Source organism: Cyphomyrmex costatus, unplaced genomic scaffold (assembly GCF_001594065.2).
Source record: "Cyphomyrmex costatus isolate MS0001 unplaced genomic scaffold, Ccosl1.0 scaffold6, whole genome shotgun sequence".
Lineage (NCBI taxonomy): Eukaryota > Metazoa > Arthropoda > Insecta > Hymenoptera > Formicidae > Cyphomyrmex > Cyphomyrmex costatus.
The window spans coordinates 698,775-723,275 of record NW_017280155.1 but is presented as its reverse complement, the minus strand read 5'-3'; the positions used below and the strand labels follow the sequence as shown (position 1 = coordinate 723,275).

The 24,501-nt window shown below is 43.0% G+C and overlaps 1 protein-coding gene across 1 annotated transcript; it reads right to left on the bottom strand.

The window, feature by feature from the left end:
- Positions 1-23,153, bottom strand: LOC108779436 (uncharacterized). Its single transcript, XM_018546869.1, has 3 exons — positions 22,577-23,153; positions 8,270-8,703; positions 1-180 (listed from the first exon to the last, which is right to left on the bottom strand). Exons 1-3 carry the CDS (start codon positions 22,701-22,703, stop codon positions 1-3), a joined length of 741 nt encoding a protein of 246 aa, XP_018402371.1. The 5' UTR covers positions 22,704-23,153.
- Positions 23,154-24,501: the final 1,348 nt, after the last annotated feature.

Here is a 24,501-nt window from a genome sequence, read left to right as displayed (position 1 = left end):
CTATCGCAGGCGGGAGACGAGTCTCCAGCCTAGGTATAGAGCCACGGTTGCCCAGAGGGTCTCTCGTAACGGCGTCGGAATCAACAACGACAGTAAGCTGTCGGTGGATGACGAGTTGCTGTTGCGACCGTTCAAACCTGGACCGATCATCGGTAGCGTCGACTTCTCGATCTCGGCGTCCTGCAACAGTAAGCAGCGACATTGGTCGCTCAGTATTGCCCAATTTTACCTTCGTTCAATTCCAACAGAATGAAATATTAAGTTAACATTCAATACTCTAAGTATGCTAATAGTCAGTCGATCGTCACCCTCCGCCGATTAAAATGTATTTTTATGAAGAGTGTAAGATAGAAAAAATACGTCCAAGTTGCATGTTGATGCACGTAGACAAAATAAAGTAGACTAATAAAGATTAGATCGCAATTACTGTTAAATGTGTGTTTCTGTGAAAATGAATCTTTCAACGGTAAATGGACGTAACGAGATACTCTCGCGAAGATTTGGCGAGGGCAACCTGTCGTAAGTTTCTCCTCGTCGTAGTGGATCCGGGGAGTGAGAATGGTACGGGAAGGAACAACGGTCGACGTGCGGAGTTAAGGTTCCTAATTGGGAATGTTCTAATTGGACGGAATTACCGACGATCCGGCACTCTCTTGCGGCTAAGCCTTCAATGGAAAGGGGAAAAAAAAAAAAAAAAGGAGAAAAACGCGACGATGTCGTTTTATCGAGTCCCTTTACCTCGACGAATTTACACGAAGGAACGACGGCGTAGTAAGAGGGGAAATATCGCGTCGCTAAAGTCTACAACGTCTCTCGGGCTCCCTGTTTTCTTTACGAAAACCGTTCCTCGCGCGCAAACCACTCGCGACCCGGAAAAAAAAAAGGTTCAATTAAAGCCTTCTTATTAACGACACTAATTACCCAATTAACTTCCTTTCCGTAGCACTGAATGATGCCTATAGCTACTGGTATTGGTGGAGGTCGTTACAATGCAGGTTTCCGTGCTGAGAATCGTATAAATCGCTCGCGCGACGTAAAAAGGAATTCCGTTAGGATTGTACTTATAAACGATACTTATTACCCAATTAGTTTCGCGATACTTTCGGATAAGATCGGTTTAATGATTCCGCGTATTAACTGGACCGCAAGATTTGTGTATTGAAAGAAAGTCTTCCTTTACTATCGATTCAATTTACGAGACGTGTAATTTGATGCAAATTAATATGTTTGTTTACGCCGAAATAAATCGATGTATTTTTTAAAATAAGATATAGATATAATTTATCGCGTCCCCGCGAGCAAAATGTAATACAAGAAACGCATAAAAAATCCATTACACTGATCTAGCTGAAGGCTGAGAAAATTATCTCAAATCTTGATAGCACGTTCTTGTAATATCTCGCGTGAAAGAAACGTCCTGCCGCAGGACGATTAACTCCGGAGGGTTCTCTTTGTTTCTCTATTCCCGCCCGCCTCCCGTCAACGTTATCTCAGCTTCGACCCGCGAACTTCCGACTCCCGTCTCGTCTTAATCCACTCGCCGTGACCGGACGCGCAATAATAAACGCCCGGGGAAAGCCCAATCACCAAGGCGGTGGGCTTTTATGGGATGACCATAATATCTAGGCGGTGTACGACCCTGTGAGGGAAAGGGAGAAAATACATGCTCTCTCACACCCTTGCAATCACGCACGGGAGAAACATTCGATTCGTCGTTGGCGCGTATATAAGCGCGAGAGGAAAGATTATCTTGGATGTGGATAGGGCGGAAAGTAAGAGGAGTAGACGAGAACGTCACATTAAGGGAGAATTATGTGGGAGGGCGCGAGAGTGCTGCTCGTGGGAGCGTTCGGCTCGTCAATTAATAGTGTCCCTTCCTCGCCGCGAGATCGCGCTTTGACGTCTGACACCGTGTGGGGTAAGTCGCCGCGAAGGGACACGATCAACGGTTCGTTAATGTCTAATGCGATACGAGGATCCTCGATCGACCACCTGCGACAGTAACCGAGACTGCGAGATGGACTTTCTCTCCTTCGCGCGGACGTGTCGTTGTAGCCTCTACGTGTATGAACGGAGATATTGCCGGAGTGACGTCGTTTTATAACCCTGCAGTCCGGAAGAGAACGCTCGTTCGAGCAATACGGTTGGCTACACGTCGCTCGTGTGCAAATAGAAAAACTTTATGTCAAAACTATTTTACAGAAAACGAGAAGTATATCTCTCCCGCCGATAAGATTAAATCGATAAGATTAAACTTACATAAAGTACTTTTAAATTAGCAGTTTGAAATAAAATTCTTTCTTATACAAATTTTATGCAACTATAAGAGGGAAAGTATCGCGATATACCCTTTTACACATTTTTTTTTACACGCGTTTGATAAATGCCAGAGATATGTACCTACGTGAATTAAAGTACTCGATGTTTGTTAACACAAAGAAAAATTGCGTTGTGCACGATACGCGAGTCGATTCTTCGGATTCGGAAAGAAAAAAGAAGAAGAAAACTAGGTCGACTATCAATGACAGTAAAAACATTTCACGCACGAAGGAAAAACACCGCGATGAAAGGTATACGAAAATGTGCATGAATGCAGATTAGAAAGCAACCTGCAGAAAAGACGCGACGCCACTCCGCTTTATGACGGATGAATCGTAAAATGTAAATTTCCCCGTGATTGCCCGTGACTGGGCAACCGCAACCAATTCTTCAATACGCATCGCGAAAGGAAAATCAATATATTGCATTTCCGCGCTTACGTGCGCGCGCGAGCCATCGATACGTTTGCCGTATTGGCGAAGCGTCGAGGAAAAACAGACAGACAATCGGAGAACGAAGTAAGAACTCTCGCGCAATCCCCGAAATAAATAAATTTATGAGCGGCAGGATAATCGCCGCTCCGCGCCGCGCCTATGACTCGAGCGTAGCGCTCGCGGCGATTTATCGCGAATTGTCGGTCGTTCGGGAAAAAGAAGTATCGGCAATTACGCACGAGCGGCTTTCGCGATGCGAGCGATTAAACCGAGTACGCTCCTCTCTCGCTCTTACTTTTTTCCATCTTCGTTCCACCGCGGACTCACCGCGGCACGACGGAGAGGGCTTACGATCGGCGAGCGTGCGCCGCGCGCGACTACTGGCGAGATAGATTATTGTGCAACGTAATTGCGCGGTTTGCCGTGGAAACGGCCAATCGCCCGGTTCTAAGGTTTCGCGCGCCGCGAAGATTAAGTAAGAAAAAGCCGATGGAAAACAGAAGTTGCGGTCGGCGCGCTCGTTCTATACGCGCAACGCGCTCCCCGCCGCAGCCACCGTCGTTAAAACGAGTTGCGTGGTGCATAGCGGTCGACGATAGCAAAAGTGCGCGCGAAAACGCATACGTTAAGCCGTAATCACACTAGCGATTGCGCGATTGTGATTGACGATTGAGATGCGCGCTCGTTCTATACGCGCAACGCGCTCCCCGCCGCAGCCACCGTCGTTAAAACGAGTTGCGCGGTGCATAGCGGTCGACGATAGCAAAAGTGCGCGCGAAAACACATACGTTAAGCCGTAATCACACTAGCGATTGCGCGATTGTGATTGACGATTGAGGATTACTTCTCAACCAATCGGAACGAAGCAATCGGTGACTGCTTTGCTCCGATTGGTTGAAAAGTAATCCTCGATCGTCAATCACAATCGCTAGTGTGATTAACGATTGAGGATTACTTCTCAACCAATCGGAACGAAGCAATCGGCGACTGCTTTGCTCCGATTGGTTGAAAAGTAATCCTCAATCGTCAATCACAATCGCGCAATCGCCAGTGTGATTACGCCTTTACGCTCGATCTTACTTCTTGAATCTTGTTTCAAAAGTAGATAGACAATTAATCGGAACTGTTAATATCGCGCTGCTTACGGCCGATATAATAACTGATAATTAAACGTCGATCATTGCTAATTAGTACGGCTATATACTTGCATATGCATGATAACTAGTTGCGGCCCGCAGTTACCGTCACATTGCAGGAATTATCCGCGAACTTTCACTATTTTTCACGGGGGGGGCGATTGCTTATCGAGCGAATCATTATTATTATTACCGTTACAGGTGTCTCGTTAAAGAGATGCATGAGTATTATATAAATTATCGCCGCCTCGTGGGGGCGACAATAATTTTCCCGTTTCCAATAAAAAGCGAGGGAACGGCAAGAGCGCAGGAATTTCCGCGAGTGCCGCGCGTGACAAAGCGTGATAAATTTGCGCGCGCAGGTTACGCGCAGTAGCGGCGTCGCAGGTATATCTACCGCAGCGAAGGTGAAAATAAGACGTAAACGAGAGTCAAGCGGTTCGCGTGCAACGAGCCTAACGTAGGTCCGAAGAACTATCGACTTTCTTGTATCGGGTCCCCCCCCCCCTCCCACCCCTCTTGCGCCATCGCAAAAAAATCCGTTATCTCGCCGCGCGCAATGAGGGTATATACTAATGTATCAATTTGCGCGTCGGTCAGATCGTTTAATATAACTATGGATAAATGTCAGGCGAGCCGCGCGTTTCGCCACTCGAGATCCGATCCGTGTACCGCACGCTATTCCGCGAAGTGGAGTACGGCTTCTTGTTGTCGAGTACGGGGAAACAAATTAGATCGGATCATTTAGGAGCGTCTAAACTAAAATTTAGCCAGACCAGCGAGGAGCCAACGTGTGTTCGTGAGTAATGAGTTTCGCGGAGTGTATACTACGCGCGCGGTATCGGCACATGCCCTCTCACGGGAAATTTCCCGGCAATTGCCTGACTTCAATTTTCCAAGCGCGAGAAGTCGGCGGCTATTTCGCTGTTTCTGACACGTTGAAGTACTATATCCCGGCGTTTTACGAGCGCGCGCGCGCGCGCGCGGCCACTCACCCATAATCCCGCGTTACATAGAAACGCAAGTTACACCAGGTGTATAACCCTCTCTATCCGGAGGTCAACGAAAACACGGCGAGAACGCGTACAGCTATTCGATTATCGAGCAGGTATAAAAGAGTGACGCTCGGCCGAAAGGCTAATCGAAAGAGCGAGATAGACAAAACGCGCGCGAGGCAGGAGCGAACGAGCGGAGGGGGCGGAGGGGGAGGGCTCCGATTGCACGAGATAATTGAAGATAATTTTCTCGGCCCGTGGCCACGGCTCGTGCTGCCATGCCCACTTAACTTTCACGTAAGGGGATGTGGCCACTTAGCCGCTACATGCTCGCTTACTCTCCATGCATATGTAAAGCACCGTGCCATCGGTAGTTTCCCGTGACCATTGCGCCACAGAGGGGCACATGAGAGACGAGAAGATCGTTTCCGCGACGCATTTCCGGAAGTTTGCGAAAAGCTCATTAGACGTGTTAGAAAAGCCGCAATTTGACGGCGAGCACTTTGAGAACTGCGTTTCCACGTATTTCTACGTAGAATGTAATAATCCGCTTCAGAGTGTTAAATTATTTTTTTGTGTGTACGTTACTGAATGACGAAGTAATTATTAGGTGTACAAAAGAGTTCTGAGCTTTTTTTTTTGTAAAATTCAATCTTTATTCGTATGTAATCGTACGGAAATGGCTTGCTGCGTAACGCCAAGCTGTTCTGCAAGCTCCTTTTCAGTTTGCGCAGAGTTTATATCCAGCAGTGCTTGCAATTCGTCCGTTTCAATCTTTTCAGGGCGTCCAGCACGCGATTCATCTTTAAGACTAAAATCTCCTTAGCGAAACTCCGTATGGCATTTTAGAAGGCCAAATGTTAACGCTTTAAAACCGCAAAAGGGCGGGAAGATGTATAAAATTTAAATTGTTATTTCGGTTGTATGAAATCTAAAGCTCAGAACTTTTTCGTACACCTAATAAATTTCAATGCAATTTGTTCTTTTTAACACGGTAGATACAAAACGAGACGTCGCGTTAGCTACAAGATCAGCTGTTTCCTGATCTGCCAATGATGTTGCCAGTGTGGTATTAATCTGACATTTCAATTTCTGCGAGCGCGAGGAAGAAGAGAAAAGCATGAAGACGACCCTGTTGGCTTTAGGAGATCCTCCATTCGTATTATCAACAAGATACTTCTCGAGTTACCAAGTCGAGGAACTGATCGGTATCGGATCTCCTACGAACAGGCGAGACGAAGAGATTTCTTCAATTTCACGGGTCTGTTCGCCCCCTCTTCAATTACCGGCACTTAACCAGCAATAATTAGACGTTCCGGGATTGGATATCACGCCGACGGGCCTTTAAAGTGGATAAAAGCGAGGCGGAATAAAAGAGAAATGGCTCTTTCCACCTTGTTCATCTTACTATCCTTCTCCCCGTCTACTTTCTCTTCTTCTTACTTTTCCTATTAGTGTCTCATCCTGCTGCCATTCACTTTCTTTCAATTCCCAACCGCAAATGAGAGTCGTTGTAAAACCGAGGGGAATTTTCTCCTCCATCGATACATATTTGATCGAACGACCCTCCGTCGACCCGTAGTCCTTTTTAACGAAAGAGTGGATATCTCGTAACTGTCGCGTTAATTATGCCCGCTTCTTTCGCGTATTACAGAGAGCCGGATAAAACGTCTCGTTATAATATTGATCGCGCAATATGTTTGTCTCGACTAATAATAGACAACAGGAAATTGCAATCATAATTGGATAAGCGTTTGAAATTTAAATATTCAAGAAAGAAGGATTGCCTTGTCTCTCTAATGAGTTTCCCGACATTTCTAGAAGAGAGATGTTCATAATTAATCCGCAACATGAATGATAGATATTACTTCTTTTTAGTAAAGAAGCTAGGAATATAGTCGCGCATATATAGAGTGCCGATCCATCCAAATAATATCGTAGACACGTTTCATTACCGCATTAATCTCGAAGATGATGACATCGTGTGCACGTTTCTATGTTCGTGATGTATATCTCCGATCCGCGTTTCTCCATTTATTCGCCAGCCAATTCCCAATTGTCACTTTCTTTCTTCCGCGAACAAGGAGAAGAACCGCGTCGTAAAATACCAGAGAAGGACCGTATCAGTTCGCGATACATATTTGATCGAACGACCACTGCGAGATGGGGATGGGTGAAGTTTTGATGAAGTGCTAGTGGCACCCGGGCCATACACACGGGGGGCAATACTAGACGTCTCGACGGTGGTGAGCTGATATTTATTGCACTCGTGGGACCATCGCTGGTACCCTGATATAACTAAATTCGCGTTTATGACCCCGCAACGACGATAGTTTCTATCTTTCTTCCAGAAGAAACACCTCTAACTGCGAACTCGATCGTAGTGAGGCGCCTAAAAGTTTCGCGGCGAAATGAAAGATATTCAATCATTCGTGGCGCTATCGAATTCTAAATATCTCGATACTATCCCAGACCGAAATCGATAAAAGAGTATCGGTTCATCGAAGTACATAATGATACAGTCCAATCAGATTAGATTAATATAGGAATTCTGTGAACAATTTAGATAATAAAATACTCGACTAGATAAAGAAACAGTCAACTTTAATTATATTGGGTTAAAATACTTTTTGAATTCGCGTTTTGAAAAAGTTTACACAAGAGTATCTATAACATTTAAAAATAAAGGACACGTTTATGAAACTTGTAATATAATCAGTAAATTAAGCGACAGGAACTTAGGGATTTCGGGGGGTGAGTGAAATTTCAAATTAACCCTTCGGAGGACTTTTTGTCCGTGCATTTGTTACATTTTATAATACACGTGACACAAGGGTAACTTTATGACAAATAAAAGCCTGCATGGGGAAGATGAAATTGCGATGCGTGGAGTGAAAAGTTACAGTGATGGCTCCCAGTGCGTGCAAAACGCGTGCCGTACAATTTTTACGCATGGCGTTTTACACCTGTACACCTCTCACCATAAACGCTACTGTATTACGCCATCAATGACGGTACCAACCAACGACGCGAAGAGAAAAGCGATAAAAGCGATGCGTTCAAAATTGTTCCGAAGATAAGCCCCGACTCAAAAAAGTAAAACTTAATCTCTAATAATAAATGAGCGTGAAATTTGATAGATATTTCTAGATATCCGTAATTCATTCTCGATATAAATACCGATATATTAATGCGATCGAATCGCGGGGGAGGAATGCATATTTTAATATGAAAAAAAAGAGACAACGACGCGTGACTCGACATCGAGAGATTCGCAATCTGCATTCCTCCCCCGCTATATACATACTCGTTCGAATCGGAATTGCGGATCTCACTCTTCTCTTCACCGCGAAGTAACGACGCGTGACTGGCGTGTAACACTGACCTTGGTCCTGCACGCGTGGAAATCCCCGGCGATGTTCCTGAGATTCGCACCCACGCTCGTCCACGACTGCCTCTCGTTGAGGATCAGGCCGAGGTGGCAGCGGCAGGTGGTACCGTTGCAGTTGCTCACCTCGATCGGGCCCGTCTCCATGACGGAGCTCTCCGAGGCGAAACGTCTTCGTGGCCGTGGCCTTGGGCTCGGCAACGGTGCACCGTTGCTGTTGACGTTACACTCAGGGAACTGGAAGGTCGCGTCTCTCATCGGGCTGCTGGGGACAGAAACTGTCACGTGGGGCGATGGCGGTGGCAGCTGATCCACGGCCGACTGCACCAAGTCTGGTAGCGGCAAGTTCGACAAGTCTTCGACGTTGCCGGACTGCAGCCAGATCACCAGAGGTTGCTGAGATCCGGAATCGGATCGACGCGGCGCCCGATCTGCGGAACAGGAAAGGAAAACTTTCTTCAAGATTCGCTCCATTAAAGATTTTTGTGTACGAAGATAATTATCACGTAGACGGGGTGGTCGGGAAAAAGCAATGATTAGATTAATCGGCTCGTATGTAATAATTAGGAGATTCTTTCGTCCCGAATACATCTATCAACGACGTCATGTGATACTTGAATTAATGATGACCGCGATTTTATAGCTACCGTCCGCCAACGAACGGTAATAACATTTCCCGCTCGTATCGCCACGCTTCATAACGACAATTGATTATACGCAAATTACGTTACACAATGGCAAATTGTCAGTGACCGGAGTGCGCTGAAACGGTTACTTCGCATATAAGGTTTAATGCCACTAAGTGCTGCAAGGTAACATAGTCCGAATATGGCAAGAGAGAGAGAGAGACATCGTTGGGTAATGATCGTTTTAAAATTTATATCGGGTGATCCGACACAACCTTCTCCTTGCAGTTTCGACATTTGCGCGCATTAGAGGATACCCTTGGGCACGTGCAACTTCTACCCAGGTATCGTATAAAGAATTTATGACATTCGTTCCAATTTTTCGAACGTGTGATTACAAATATTCCTATGCGAAATAAAGATATAAATATATTAGGTGTATAAATAAGTTTCCGCCGTTTGACAAAAGATGGTGCCACCAGGATGTTACGGTTAAATTTGTCTGCTGTAAAACGTCATATCGTAAGGTTGGATATCTGGCAACAACATAACCTTAAAATATTAGCGATTTTGTATCAGCATCGTATATCATTTTTTTCGTATGAAAATGTCGAGTTTTGAGCCGTATAAGCGTCATTTGTGGGAGCTTCTTTAATTTGAAGATTGACGTCGAAGACAAAGAACGTAGTTTCGACGTTTTTTTGTTCTTTCGACGTGGAATCCACCAATTACTAGAAAGATGGGAAAAAGTAGTGGTAGTTCTTTCACAATAAATGCCCAATTTTTGATGAAAAAACGGCGGAAACTTATTTATACTCCTAATAAATTCGTTTAATTAGAATATGTAAATCAATATCAGAATCATGTACACGAGAGTGTTTACAGTTTCTTCGGCGTGAAGATCACGTCCGTTAAACTATTGCGCATAAGGTTTCTTCTTAGGCCGATCGTGATACAACGACATTGACAATCGTAGATATTGATAGGCGTCAGGCCTTGGAATCAACTGTTTCAAGCTGGACAAACATATATACGTCAGTATATCTGAGCTTAGAAAACGTGCGTTATCACGCGCCGTACAGCAGACTGCCTGTCTCCTGTCTGGATATGTGTGCGCGTTTTTATCTACCGCGGCTACGATTTCGTAGAACATTGCAATCCTTCAACGATAAAGTCTTGACGCGCTGTCTCCCGCTACCAAGTGACACGCTTTCCACTGCGCTCATGTGAGAGACGTTCAGATATATCTTCCTCTTCGCCATCATGTCATCGACTAGCAGTTTTATTAAACGACCACGTCATCCTTTCTCTAGTTCGAGAATAAAAGAAATCCTAATACCCTGTCTGATGCAACGGAGTTGATTATATAAATAAATATCGCGCTTCAACGATCGGAATCGGATATCAATCGTGCGAGCTGCTGACGTCATGCTTGTGCCCCTTACAGATAACCGAGTATCGGGAAGACACTTGTCGCGCGCGTGTTACGAAACATAAATCGCGATATCATACTCCTGCACTCCGCGGGTTGCAACCTTGAAAGCGCATCGCACGACTCTGACCGCAGCGCGGTGAAAGCGACTCCCCGCGGGAAGATGCCTCACCGTATATCGTACAGATAGAGTTCCAGAAACATTTAGATACGGCCACTTTTCATTTCGCACCGTGGAACGCATATACGAGCCATGCGTGACAAAATAACAACTCTACCGTGCCCCGCGGCCGTCATTGTCTCGTTTCCCCTCTTTCTCCCTCCGTCTTTCCGTCGTCTTCCCGCGCAAGCACACGTGGTTGCATCCTTGACATTTTCGAGTAAACGTCCATAATGGCTCTCGGGGCTCTTTCACTTGTGCAACGGCACACACATCGTCGTCATCGCCTACATTCGATTAAAGCCGTTCGCCGTCGCGAAATCTTCGTTGCTGTTCGAGCGCTGCAACAGCAGCAGCAGCAACAGTCAGCGGTCTAAGAAGGATAGAGAAGGAGGGATACACTCGCGCGCTTTTCACCGCTTGCAAAATATATATATGCGTCATAGAGATGCAGCATCGACGTCCCGTTGGCTTTCTACCTGTTTTTCCAGCCAAATGTCACTCGACGCGGTTCCCGCGTGAGAACACCCGCGCGCAGCGCTGGAACCTTTACGGAGAGAGAGATTTATAATAATCGAATTTGATATTTATTATCGCCAAACTCGCGGTGCTGAAAGATTCACGTCGCTTTATATACTCGATTTTACGTACATATATCTGTTTCGAAATTTGTTTCTAATTGATTAATACGCTAATATTGAAAATAGCATAGGTATATAGATTTTTTTATTATGGAAAGATTGAAAATAAATATCGTATGTTGTCTATAAAGTAATATACATTTATATTTTGAGAACTATCTAATTTGCGAATTTCAAGGGATATTACAAAGGTTTCGAGAGAGGGAGAATCGATTTATCGTTTCTGCTTAAGTCAGCGTTATCAAAGGAAAGCTCGACGAAGCGTTTCTACTTTACGAAAAATACACGGTGATCTTGCGCCGTCGTGGCTTTCCTATTACCTTTGTTCAACGGCACATACCGAAAAGCTCGTTGTAGCAAATCACTGAAAAGGGGTATAAAGTTCCAACGCGGCCCCGCGTGCGCGCGACGCATATAAAAGGCGAAGGTTGCCTCGCGAGCAAAAAGTGCATCGCGCACGTGGCCAACACCCGCATGCACTCTTCGTGGTCTCGTGTGTGCACTTCGGTGTGTGTGTGTATATATATCTGGATCGAGCTATACGTGCACACACTCCAACGGTGGAGTGGGATAGAGACGTTGACCGACAAAGAGAAGAGCACAGAGAGAGAGAGCAGAAAGAGAAAAACCGCGCGGCCATGTATAATGCGTTTACGTGTATATGTGGGTACATATGTATGTACATGTATGTACGTATATGTATGTATATATGTGGGTATATATATATATGTACGGATGAGAAGAAGCAGAAAAAAGAGAGAGAGAGAGAAATAAATAGAATAGCACGCGGAGGGAGAAGAGGAGGAAAGATCAAAACAGTGGGAGGGGGAAGAGCGAGAGGGACGGAGAGACCGCCGGTAGCATATGCGAGCACGTGAGTCACATGGAGCGCCCTTTGTACATAAGTGCAACGCAACTTGTTACAGTGTACGTATGTAACGGCGGGAGTCACTCTTGTAACTGTGTGTGGGTGTATATACCGTGTCTCGCGGTTGTGCGTGAGCGTATACGCGAGCGCGAGCTGCAGTGAACGCTGAACCGCACAAAGAACCCCTCTCAAGGCCGCGCCAGAACTGCACAGCGCGACACGCACACGCACGCGAATGCGTAAAATGCACCTCGGCCGCTGCTGCCACCGTATACTCTCCTCTCCGCCGCGCTCGCTCTCGTGCACCTTTTTTTTTTTTTTTTTTTTATCGCGCCGTTCTTCTACACGCTTTTCCGGGACAATGGAACTATCGAGCGGACAGAGATATGCGCGGTAATTGTAACTACGTCGTTTTCGTACGTTTATCGGGGAGCGCTCGGCCATGATTTCACTATTTCGGGAAGTGCATTGATCGCGCGTTAATAAGCGCCGTCCAATCGATCGAAGACAGCGATTTTATAAATGCGACGTTTGTGATACATTTATGATACGTTTATGATACGTCATTCGAAGAATTCCTGTGAATTGTCTTATATTTAACAGATACATTGAGAATGAATCCAATTTCACGTTACATACCGTGATTATATAAATTTCAAAATATGAACTAAACGGGAAAGATTAAAATAAAATCTGCGACGCAACTCATCGCTAACACGAAAACGTATGCGTTCAGTATTATGGTATTAAAATTAGTATTTTTTTCCAGAAGCAAAGCCGACAATTTGCGTCGCCGCAAAAGCCCTGAATTTCTGCAATTTACCGCGAATTCAACTGGGGTTACGTGAATGTGTATTTGGTTTCGGATTCTCCAAAGCACGCGCACCACTTGAAAGGTTACACGTAACGATGCGCAACGTGTGGATCGATCGCGGAGCGAACAAAAAGGTCGGCCTGGCGGGCCCGCGGCGCGTATACACGTCGTTGCATTTATAACTGGTTAATAAGAAGCGTCATTATCTATCGGCGATTTTAGCGCGCTGACAATATTACCATTATTGCGATACCGCGCGATATATCGAAATGCTAAAAAATACACGTGCTGCAATAGAGTTGCGCCAACCCGCGCGCGATTACGACGCGAGCGATATTAGGCACGCATTTTCTATAACTAATCGTCTTGCCCAACTCGATTACACTTGAGATTAAATTATTCCGTCGATCACAATTGGAGACTGTACAGCGCTTGATATATATATACATATAATACGATATCGATTAAAACAAGTTGCGTAAATGCATTAATTTGATTTGAAGTTAATTATTTTAGAAAAAATTTTTTTTAAACATGTGACATACAGTTATTGCTTCATTTTGAAGTGACTATACGATATTTTATATTTGAAAAAAATATAAATTCAGAAATATGTAAATTTACTCGCTTTAATAGAATGCATTATTAATTCAGTGATGCAAATTTTAAATCATGCAATTAATTGTCAATATCGTCTCGACTCTGCTCGTTAAAAAACTTGCACCCTCGAATCACGTAACGGTGTTAGACAGAATCGATACGTGGTTGGTAGTACGATTTTTAATTATTCCTATATCTTTATTTACGCTTAATTTATAGCTTATTCGCGGGATTAAGTCTTTCGGCGAAAAACCTACTGAGCGAAAATTGCAATAATCGCCACAGTCGCATTTCTGGTGGTTCGTAACTTCTTGCACAGCGGGTGCAATTTTCGGCATCGATTCGGACGCAACTGGATCACAATTATTAGCGCAACGGTCGCTCTCGGCCACCATCATTATTCCGCGACTCCTCGGTAATAATCGGACGAGTTTTATAGCGGGCGAATGTGTGTGCGCGCGGAGAGTGGAAATCGATTCCTCGAAGGGCGATTCGCCGAAGAAGCCAACGATCTACGGCACAATTCTTCGAGCACTCCATCAGGAGGACACGTGCGATGCAGAATGCGTTTCGTGAGTCGCGAAAATTAAATAAAGCACCCTCTCCTCCCCTTCCGTCCCGCCCGTCGCACTCCCTCGCAATTGTCTCGTTTTCTTTTATCGCCCGCTCGCCTCACGAGTTCTCTCTCCGTCACGGTTCCTCATCCTCTCCCCTCTTCCCCTCTTCGAGGCTTGATAAATTCGCGGAGCGTGATTCAAGCCCATCGCTCATTGGAGGTAAAGACAAAGCAATAAAAGAGCGTAATATTTATTCGCTTCGTGTCTCTCACGAATTGTCTCTCTCTCTCTTTTTTTTTTGTTTCTTTCGTTAACATTAATTTTTCATGCACTCGCGATCGAAGCGTTTCGATTTTTTTACATTTGATTTTTTATCTTCGATAATAACGTAGATTGCTCGAATCTCCGAGGGATTATTTTACCGCTTTTCGTTACGAGTGAGCTGAAACGATCGCGAGTGTTTATCGTCGCGTTCTCCTCGGCGTGTAAGCGAACGCGCTTATTTTCGACTCTGGAAGAGCGCACTTTGCAAAGTGTCGAGCGCGAAGATCGCACGAGCTCGGCGCATTAATCAGCGCGGTATTTGGGAACCTTGGGGGACTAAGCCTTCAGTTAGCCTGCACTTCATCAAAATGCACGGAGGATAACGTCAACGGGCTGCAGGGGTTATTTTTAAAAGTTACGTAGGGCTTTAATTAAAACGGTACACGGCGCCTCTTTCGCCGAATCATGTGTTAAGAGTTACTCGAACAAGTGACCGAATTGATGTGACGCAGATAGGCGAGGAACGAAGGCAAGAAATACGTAAGGTAAAGGGTTGCGAGCGCGTGTAAAAGAAAAAGAGAGAGAGAGAGAGAGAGAGAGAGAGTGATTTGTTCCGCAGCGCGCACGAAGGATCACCGAGTGCACTTGACTTTCACGCTCGATGAAATTTCGATGACCGACCGCGATAAATTTATAATACGCGCCGGTGCAACCGCAGGCGCAGGACGAGTTCTATACCCGCGTAGATAAAATCTGCCGAATTTCATGAGCCGGTGGATACGCGTGCCCTTATCTGATCCGGTCTGCCCAGAAACGCAGGGCTTCGGAGGGACCGTAAAAATGCTTTCGCGCTCTCTGTATCGAGAGAAGTGGCGAAGTGGATATCCTCTCTCCGTATGAATATTTAATGGCCGCAGGTAGTTAGGAGTTTGCTAAAACTCGCGGAGAGAGCCCGTTGACTACCTCAATCAGCGTCCTAATTAACAAACCGGAATGACGCGTCTACCGAAGATAAATATTCATTTGCGAGATATGACCAGCGCTCTCATTAGTTACAAGCACGTTCGTAATAATAATTCAATAATAAATAATTCGACGAGTAAAGAAAATTAATTCTGCATTAATTCCATTTAGATGTATCGCGATAATTTGTCGTAGTTTGTTAAAAATATCTCTGCATTTTAATATGTGCTTTATACATACGCTGGTATTGGCTAGCATCATATAATGCGCATTATTCAAGTCCCACTATACTTGTGTAATTATAATCACTAAAGGAACGAAAGAAGTGCAGTGCAGATTAATTCGAATGATCTCTTTATATCGATCATCGACGATTTATTAAATGTCTATATCTATTCGTATCGGACGAAAATCGCTAGAACATGCGTTTATTATCGTTTATTACCGACGTTCTCTTTCGCACATATGAAGCTGATTTAACGAGGCGTCTCCGACGGAAAAATGCGAAAGAGATCGGGAAGAGAGAGAGAGAGAGAGAGCGAGAGCAAAATTCGATAAACTCGAGAGGCGAATAGATAAAAAGTAGCGACGTTGCGCCCTCGAGTGTCTGGCTTGCGAGGAGATAAAGCGCGGTTTATACGCGACGATAACGGATCGCCGATGAGGGCAAGGAGGACAGAAAGAGATTGGAGTCTCCGTCCAAGTGAGGGATGCGATGAATTTTTGAAGAATTCTGTCAATAGCAGCCGCTCTCGCAAGTATGAATGGCGGGAAAGGCGGCAGTCGCGGGAGAGACCCGGCAGTCTACAATGACGAATTCCTTTCAATATTTCATAAGGTCTATAGACTCGAGCCGCTGTTCTCATCCCGACTGCATCGATCGCTCGTCTCTGCCACTACTAAGTGGAATATCTTTGATAAATCAAGCAAGTTTTCATGCTTGGCTTGTCGCCGACTAGGATAATTTCTTCTTTACTTTCTATACGCTTGACGTAATATTATTAACAATTTCTAATTACATCTAGATAAAATTTATTAATATTCGAACACATAATTTTAAGTGTCTCATTTCAACGTCTTCATTCTACGGGTGCATTTGTGCGTGTGAGAGAGAAATATTATATAAAGTTCTCAGTATCAAGTGCGTATCACGTTACGAGTCACCTGATCTTTCTCGTACCAAGAAATCAAACCTCCTTCGATTAGAGAGATTCCGATCATTCGATTCGTCTTATCGAACGACTGGGAAAAAGAGAAGACAACAAGACGAATCACTTCGATCATTTCGGAAATCAGTGTTCCGCGAACACAAAGTATTAGGTGTACAAAAAAGTTCTGAGCTTTTTTTTTGTAAAATTCAATCTTTATTCGTATGTAATTGTACGGAAATTGGCTTGCTGCGTAACTTTTCAGTTTGCGCAGAGTTTATATCTAGCAGTGCTTGCAATTCGTCCGTTTCAATCTTTTTAGGGCGTCCAGCACGCGATTCATCTTTAAGACTGAAATCTCCTTGGCGAAACTTTCGATACCATCTTTTACATGTAGCATGACTTACTGCAGCACAAATCATCGCAGTGGCTTCAGCAGCATTTTTCTTCAGACGAAACGCAAAGTGGATGGAAAATCGAATATGCTCTTTTGTTATTGCTATCGTGAACACTACTGATTTTTGAGGTTATGCGCATCAAACGCCAAACCGTATGGCATTTTAGAAGACCAAATGTTAGAGCTTTAAAACCGCAAAAGGGCGGGAAGATGTATAAAATTTAAATTGTTATTTCGGTTGTATGAAATCTAAAGCTCAGAACTTTTTTGTACACCTAATATATGTATACCTACTGCGATTTTGTCGTATTTCGTGTTAACAAGTTAATCTGACTCGTGATAAATTCCGCGTAAATGTCTCATTAAAACACACGTCCCGTCCGGATCGATCCTATCTTGGAAAAAAAGGCCGAGGAGGAGGTGGTCGCCTTAAAATACACTTGGGACGCGCGCGTAATCGCGATTGCCGCACTCTCTCTCTCTCTCTCGCGAGGCGTTTGTTCGCGCGTGAACGCACGAGATGACGAGGGGGAAGTTTTCTGCAAATATTACAAGAAGACTTCGCGGTGCGGGAATGCCCACAGCTGTTCCTATAAATAACAACCCCCGATTTGATGCAACCACGCGAGTGGCTCGCGGCGGCAATTCTGCATCTTCTCTCGCGAAAGCGCGGCAACTATGGTTATTGACCTCCGTGCACAACGTGCGCGCGGCCCGGCACTATTTCCGTTCGTGAAATAATGGGTCCGGGTTCTGCATCGTAACGTGTGATTTAAACGCGCGCGAGATAGACCGAGGAGAGTCCTCGTGTTGCCTGACGTATCCACACTAAGTACACAATAGATTGACGGAAATTATTTATTGAATGTTGTTCGTGTAAATACCGTAAATGACCGAAGCGTATTGAATTTCTTATTTGTTTGTAACTGCGTTCTAAATTTCTTATCTGACAAATTTCATTGTTCTCGTAAGTGTAGACAGAATTCATTTTGATAAATCTATTTACATAATTATATATGTCGATGGGGAAAAGAAAAACACTCTAAATTATATTTAACTTTCAACATTCGGAAATCGACCGATAAAGTGTAAAATGATGCAATTTCGACTGTAATGTCGAGCGTAGTAAATGACAATTACGCGAACGGCGGAATAAGAGCAACGTGCATTCACATTAAAACGATGTATTACGATTGAAGATTTGATTATTGCACACGGCACGGGTAATTACGTTCTGCCTGACGCACACGGCTTTATTCGCGGCGAGCGCAAAATGCAATAAAATATATTATACAATGTGAAGCGCGGGGGATTTATCCGCGGATTACATTATCCATCACGGTCGAAAGATTAAATCTCCATAAATTATTCGTTGTACCAACGATATTCATTAACGGCGCGGTTCAAATAGCCCGCGAAGTGTTACAACGGTAATGTGCGGTAAGCGGTTACCACACGCGGTATCTGCCGCGAAATATCATTTTTAACGAAATTGTATTATTACAACAATTTCTATAAGGACTTTTCAATGGGAATGATTAAACCGCAGTGCGGTTAAAATAATGAAGGAAGTCAATTTTCTTACGTTCATCGTCAATAAAACTTCGATCGTAGTGTTGATCCACTTGTTAGAAGCCAATACCGGAGATTTATAGTTTCAGGCGGGATCGATCGATCCGCGCGACAGCAATTTTCTACATATATCGCAATAGCGCATGCCGTAATAACGTTTTTATTGGTAGGAGATCGCTTGGAATCACTCCGCGCCTTACCGAGGGCTTCATCGGGAATTGAGCACCGGCTCTTGTGGATTTTCTACTTGATTTACAGAGCGGCGAGGCGTACGCTGGCGAGAAACGGAGAGAGAGAGAGAAAGAAGGAGCAATCGATGATGTCACGCACTTGCGGTTGATAGCCGCAATCTCTCCGCGAGGTGCGCCGGCACGATCGACATCCGAGATTCGGACTTGGCCGAGGCTCTGCGTTGCATCGTGTTTTATAGCGCGTTTTACTGCGTGTGCTGCGGCTGACCAGTGGTCTCCTTCTGTCTCCTTCTCTCTCTCCCTACAATGTCGCAGATCCTCCTCGCTCCTCCGGTCGCCTCTCTTTTCTCTGTAAAGGAGGCACGACCAGCGGAGCAGGGTCATGGCCGGACATCGTCTGCCGTATTCTCCCTCTCTCTCTCTCTCTCTCTCTTTTTTTTTGTTCGATGCTCTACACCCACACTATACGTCTGTTTTACTCGCGTACGATCCATTCTCCTTCTTCTCGCTGCACTCTCGTAAAGCTGGATTTTACTGTGCGCCGAATATGAGCCATCGCGATCTCTCTCCAGAAACGTCCCGTTCGCGTTTCTCCGCGATCGAATAGATTTGCAAGAGACTTTTTTCGACGAAAATTACGAGTGCAGAAACATTGCCATGCAATTTACGGTGGCGTGTGTCACGGCGTATCTATTTTTCAGAGGGTATTTTACTACTAGAAAATATCTTCCGGTTGAGAATATCGACATTGTTAGGATTTCAATAAAATAAATAAGAATAAAGGTTGTGATTAGGTATGGATATAGGAATTGCTACGAGAATAGTAAAGTAATTACGAACATATAGTATCTCAGGAAGTGAAGGACTTCATGTTTGAATCCCGATAGGTTTCTTCAATTTCTCCTTCTCTTACAATATGGAAATTACTTGAAATTGGAAAATCTACACATACAGACACACACACATATACATTGCAGACTGTTTCATGAAAAAAAAAAAAAAGAATTTTGTGATTTTTTGATTGTCTTTATTACAAAATAAAAAATGCATCTTAGATACGAAAATAATAAAAATAATATTTACTGATGTAACGTTTACCAAAAAGTTACATCATGCGATATTGTTATATTAAAAAAGTATACATGTACACGCACACACAGAAGTCTATATATGTATATATATCGCAGAGAACGCCAGAGTGGTTTTGCGGCTTTTGTCGCGCTATCACTTTTGACGTCAAAGGCGTACGCTCGAGGCATTGCGCAAAATTGAGAATCAAGGTGTTCAGATCTTTCGCTCCTTGGACTGAACCAAATGGAATATTTTAACGATGATTCACGACGGGACAATGACCTCGCGATCAATAATATCGTCATTCTTCTCAATATGATTCAATATCCAAGGAAAATCAAAAGTCTCCCTAATATTCAATAATTAACCCCTTCGAAATAGGGCACTTTCAAAAATACAATTCATATTCTTACCTATTAATTACTTTTATCCTAAGCTAATTTTACAGTGGGTGTGCAACTCGATACATTCGCTGTTACATGATGTTTTCCTTTCTATTGAAACGGTCTGTATATGAATTATTTGCGACGCGTAGGAAATTAATCGTTCTAAACACAAGAATTAAAATGTCACGCGCGGATCCCTCGCGTATTTCTTGTGCCGAGCCGAATTATTCCCTATCGCAACCACGTGTTGCACTACAGAATTCTAGTCGAGACACTATCGACCGACTTTGCTGCGCATACCTATTTCAACTTTCAGCCAAGACAGTTCAGTGAACGGATAGTTTTGAGGTTTTAAGTACCATTATATCAATAACGAAGTACTTCAGTTACTTATAATATGAATAAATGAAGGATTTTTTTTTATTTCGATTTTTAGGCATTTTTTTTGACAATTTTGATCATTTATAGATAATATAAAAAATAATATTTCTAATCTATACATGAATATATGAAATAGCAAACTTCTTATTCGCTTATTATTTTTTTTGTTTGTTTTTTTGCGTTCGCTTTTAATCATTTATAATATAAAAAATAATATTTCTAATCTATATATGAATATATGAAATAGCAGACTTCTTATTCGCTTATTATTTTTTTTGTTCGTTTTTGATCATTTATAATATAAAAAATAATATTTCTAATCTATATATGAATATATGAAATAGCAGACTTCTTATTCGCTTATTATTTTTTTTGTTCGTTTTTGATCATTTTTATAATATAAAGATAATATTTCTAATCTATACATGAATATATGAAATAGCAGACTTCTTATTCGCTTATTATTTTTTTTGTTCGTTTTTTGCGTCCGCTCTTGATAATTTATAATAGAAAAAATAATATTTCTAATCTATATACGAATATATGAAATATATTTCTTATTCGCTTATTATTATTTTATTTTTTTCGTTTTTTCGCGTCCGCTTTTGATCATTTATAATATAAAAAATAATATTGCTAATCTATATACGAATATATGAAATATACTTCTTATTCGCTTATTATTTTTTTTTTCTTTTTTTCGCGTCCGCTTTTGATCATTTATAATATAAAAAATATTATTTCTAATCTAATCTATATATGAATATATGAAATAACAGACTTCTTATTCGCTTATTTTTTTTGTTTGTTTTTTTGCGTTCGCATTTAATCATTTATAATATAAAAAATAATATTTCTAATCTATATATGAATATGTGAAATAACAGACTTCTTATTCGCTTATTATTTTTTTTGTTCGTTTTTTTGCGTCCGCTTTTGATCATTTATAATATTAAAAATAATATTTCTAATCTATATACGAATATATGAAATATACTTCTTATTCGCTTATTTTTTTTTTTTTCTTTTTTTCGCGCCCGCTTTTGATCATTTATAATATTAAAAATAATATTTCTAATCTATATACGAATATATGAAATATACTTCTTATTCGCTTATTTTTTTTTTTTTCTTTTTTTCGCGCCCGCTTTTGATCATTTATAATATAAAAAATAATATTTCTAATCTATATACGAATATATGAAATATACTTCTTATTCGCCTATTATTATTTTTTTTTTTTCGTTTTTTGCGTCCGCTTTTGATCATTTATAATATAAAAAATAATATTTCTAATCTATATACGAATATATGAAATATACTTCTTATTCGCTTATTATTTTTTTTTTTCGTTTTTTTGCGTCTGCTTACTATTTTATAATACCTAAATGTCTAAATAATCTAAAAAAGAAATGGCACATGTTGTGCTTTATTTTTAATATCGCATTTTATTAATAATAAAAGGGATAAAAGGATTAAATGATGCATCGCAATTTTTTATATCAATATAATCGCTATGATAAATCTCAATGGAAGAGTAAATCCTGTTTCATAATTATCGTTACTCTCTTTCCTCTCAATCATTATACTCTTCCAACTATCATATCGATAAATCCTACATCAATTCGAAACAAATCGGTTTAATTTTATTCTCACAGTCGAGAATATCTCAATATTTGTTCGATCTTTCAAGATTATCGCTCAACTTCAAAACTATCGCAATCACCAATCGATTAAGGTGAATGTCCCGATTTCTACTCAAGTTCCTATTTCTACTCACTATGAACACGTCTTATTAATATAAATATTCTGTTGGTATAGAATAAATTGCAAGAAGGTTAATTTTAAATCATTTATAATAATTCAAATTCTATCAATAGAATATTTATACTAATAAGACGTGTTCATAGTGAGTAGAAATAGGAACTTGAGTAGAAATCGGAACATTCACCTTCCCCGATCATTTTATTAATCGGAGCGAGCGCACGCTCGGCCGAAAGCATGGATTCGTACACGTGTCGTGTACAATGACATGTCAATCATTTCTCATCCATGCTTTCGTAATCTTCATCATCTGATTCTTGGCTAAAAGTTCTATCTTGACTAAAAGCAAATAAATGTAAAATCCTATCGGGTCTTCTACGTGTCAAATGGAGTATTCGGAACGGAGACATCTCAATCAGAAAGTCCTCGCTTAGAGAGTGTATGGTATGTAAAATGTCGCGCAACTCACGATTTCGCGACGGATGATGGGCGTTCCTGCTCCGGAGGGTATTCTGCAGGGTTACATACAGCTGATACATCAGCTGGTCCTCCGACGTCGTGTTCTCGTCGCCGTTGGGCAAAAATGGTATCGCCATGGTGCGTCTTCTCTCGTCTGTTCTACGCTCGATGAACAATCGCGTACAGCTGTAGCTCGAGTCCAAGCTACCTGCTCGTTATGGCCTGGCCCGAGATTGATGCACTGTAACCGAACCAAGCAATGTCTGTTGTTGAATTTCACTGTTCACTCTCTACGTCTCCACTTTTCAAAGACCCCCCCCCCGTCCTCCTCGATTGGAGTCTCTACCTGGTCTTGGTGTCGTGAGTCGTAAACGCGTTTCGAAATGCTACGCGTGAACAGTTACGAATTTACCGACGCACGGCTCTCAACTTTCGTTCAACATCCCGGATCGCACGTGGCACGCGCGCGGCGTGCTGCAGACTCCCGTAAACGTTGTCGTTCTACCTTTTTCAGACGATTCTCGGAACTAGATTTTTCTCGAAAGTCTGACGAAACTGTTCATGCATCGAACATTCTCGAGACAAAAAGGAAGGGGGGGAAAAAAAAGAAAAAAAAAAAGAAAGATCACTTTCGCTTCAAGGCAATCACCTGCAGAGAATCACGGAGATTTGAAACTTGTCCTTTGTCACGGTTGTTGATCGGCTGCTCGAATGCACTCTCGATGAAGCGCGTAGAATCGTCGTGACTCTTCAACAAGAAAGAAAATTCTGGAGCACGAACGCGTGATCGTCGTGTGTTCAATGTCCCCGCAGTTGTTCGGCCGACGGCTGCACCAGTTGGTTCACGTCACTCGTAAGGATGTAACACATACAGAGGGGGTCGACTGTGTCGGGTCGCCCTATGGCTTCGCGGATCACGAGAGTATCTCGCGCGAACGGCCACGTGAGCGGTGGTGGTCCGGAAAAATCTTCGGGATTGCACTGTAACCGATCAGAATTACAATTCGACAATTGCACGAGCTAATCAACACCGCTGGCCCACTTCGGCGCAAAATATATCACACGCGTGTATTTGAGCGGCGCGTCGTACCACAGGGAGCGGTGAGAAGACGAGAATACGAAGCGACACGAGATCTCGACTGAGCTCAGGATAAACGAGAAACACGTCTGTTCTCCTCGAGGTCTGGCGTGGTAATGATTCTGTGCTTTCACAGCCGCGGTCTGCACGTTCTGCCTGACGGCGGCAACCGGCTCTCTTCCCTCACTCCGTTCTACCCGCGCGACCGATTGGTCGTACGGAGGGGGTGCGTGCGCGCGCAGCCTATGACGAGGAAATAACCCGGTGGTGGGGGTAGCCCGAGTTTTCTTCGGGGTGGGGAACGCGCGAGGAGCGTGACAATACATTGTTTTACTCGTCTCGGACGCCGCGAGTGAGCTCCGTTTCAACGCTAACATTTACTGCAATCATGTTTTTGCAATCGTCAGACACCACGGCGTATCCACGCGTAGCATACGAAGAATACTCCAATATATCAAGATATTGTATCTTTAGACCGGAGAATGTTTGAGGACGTTATTAGTAAAATTATGAAAAAATATGAAATTCAAACAGTCCTCTTTTTCGTGTCCTACTTCTTTTTATCTCAATTTTATTAGAAATTTTTCAACGTATAATAAAATGTTCGGTAACATTTCTTTATGATTTTCGCTCTCTCGAATATTTCGTATGTTTTTTTTGCTGTAATTTTTCCATAGCTCTCCGTGCAGTGAACGTTAATACGAGAGCGATTCGGTCCGCGCTTGGAAGACGCAAGTGCAACTGAGTGGCGCGCGCGACACAGTCTCGGGACACAGCGGAGCGTGTAGCATGTAGCAATGGGATCTCGACGAGGGAGAGAGTGAGAGGCCACGCACACAAGCATACAGCGCTCTCGC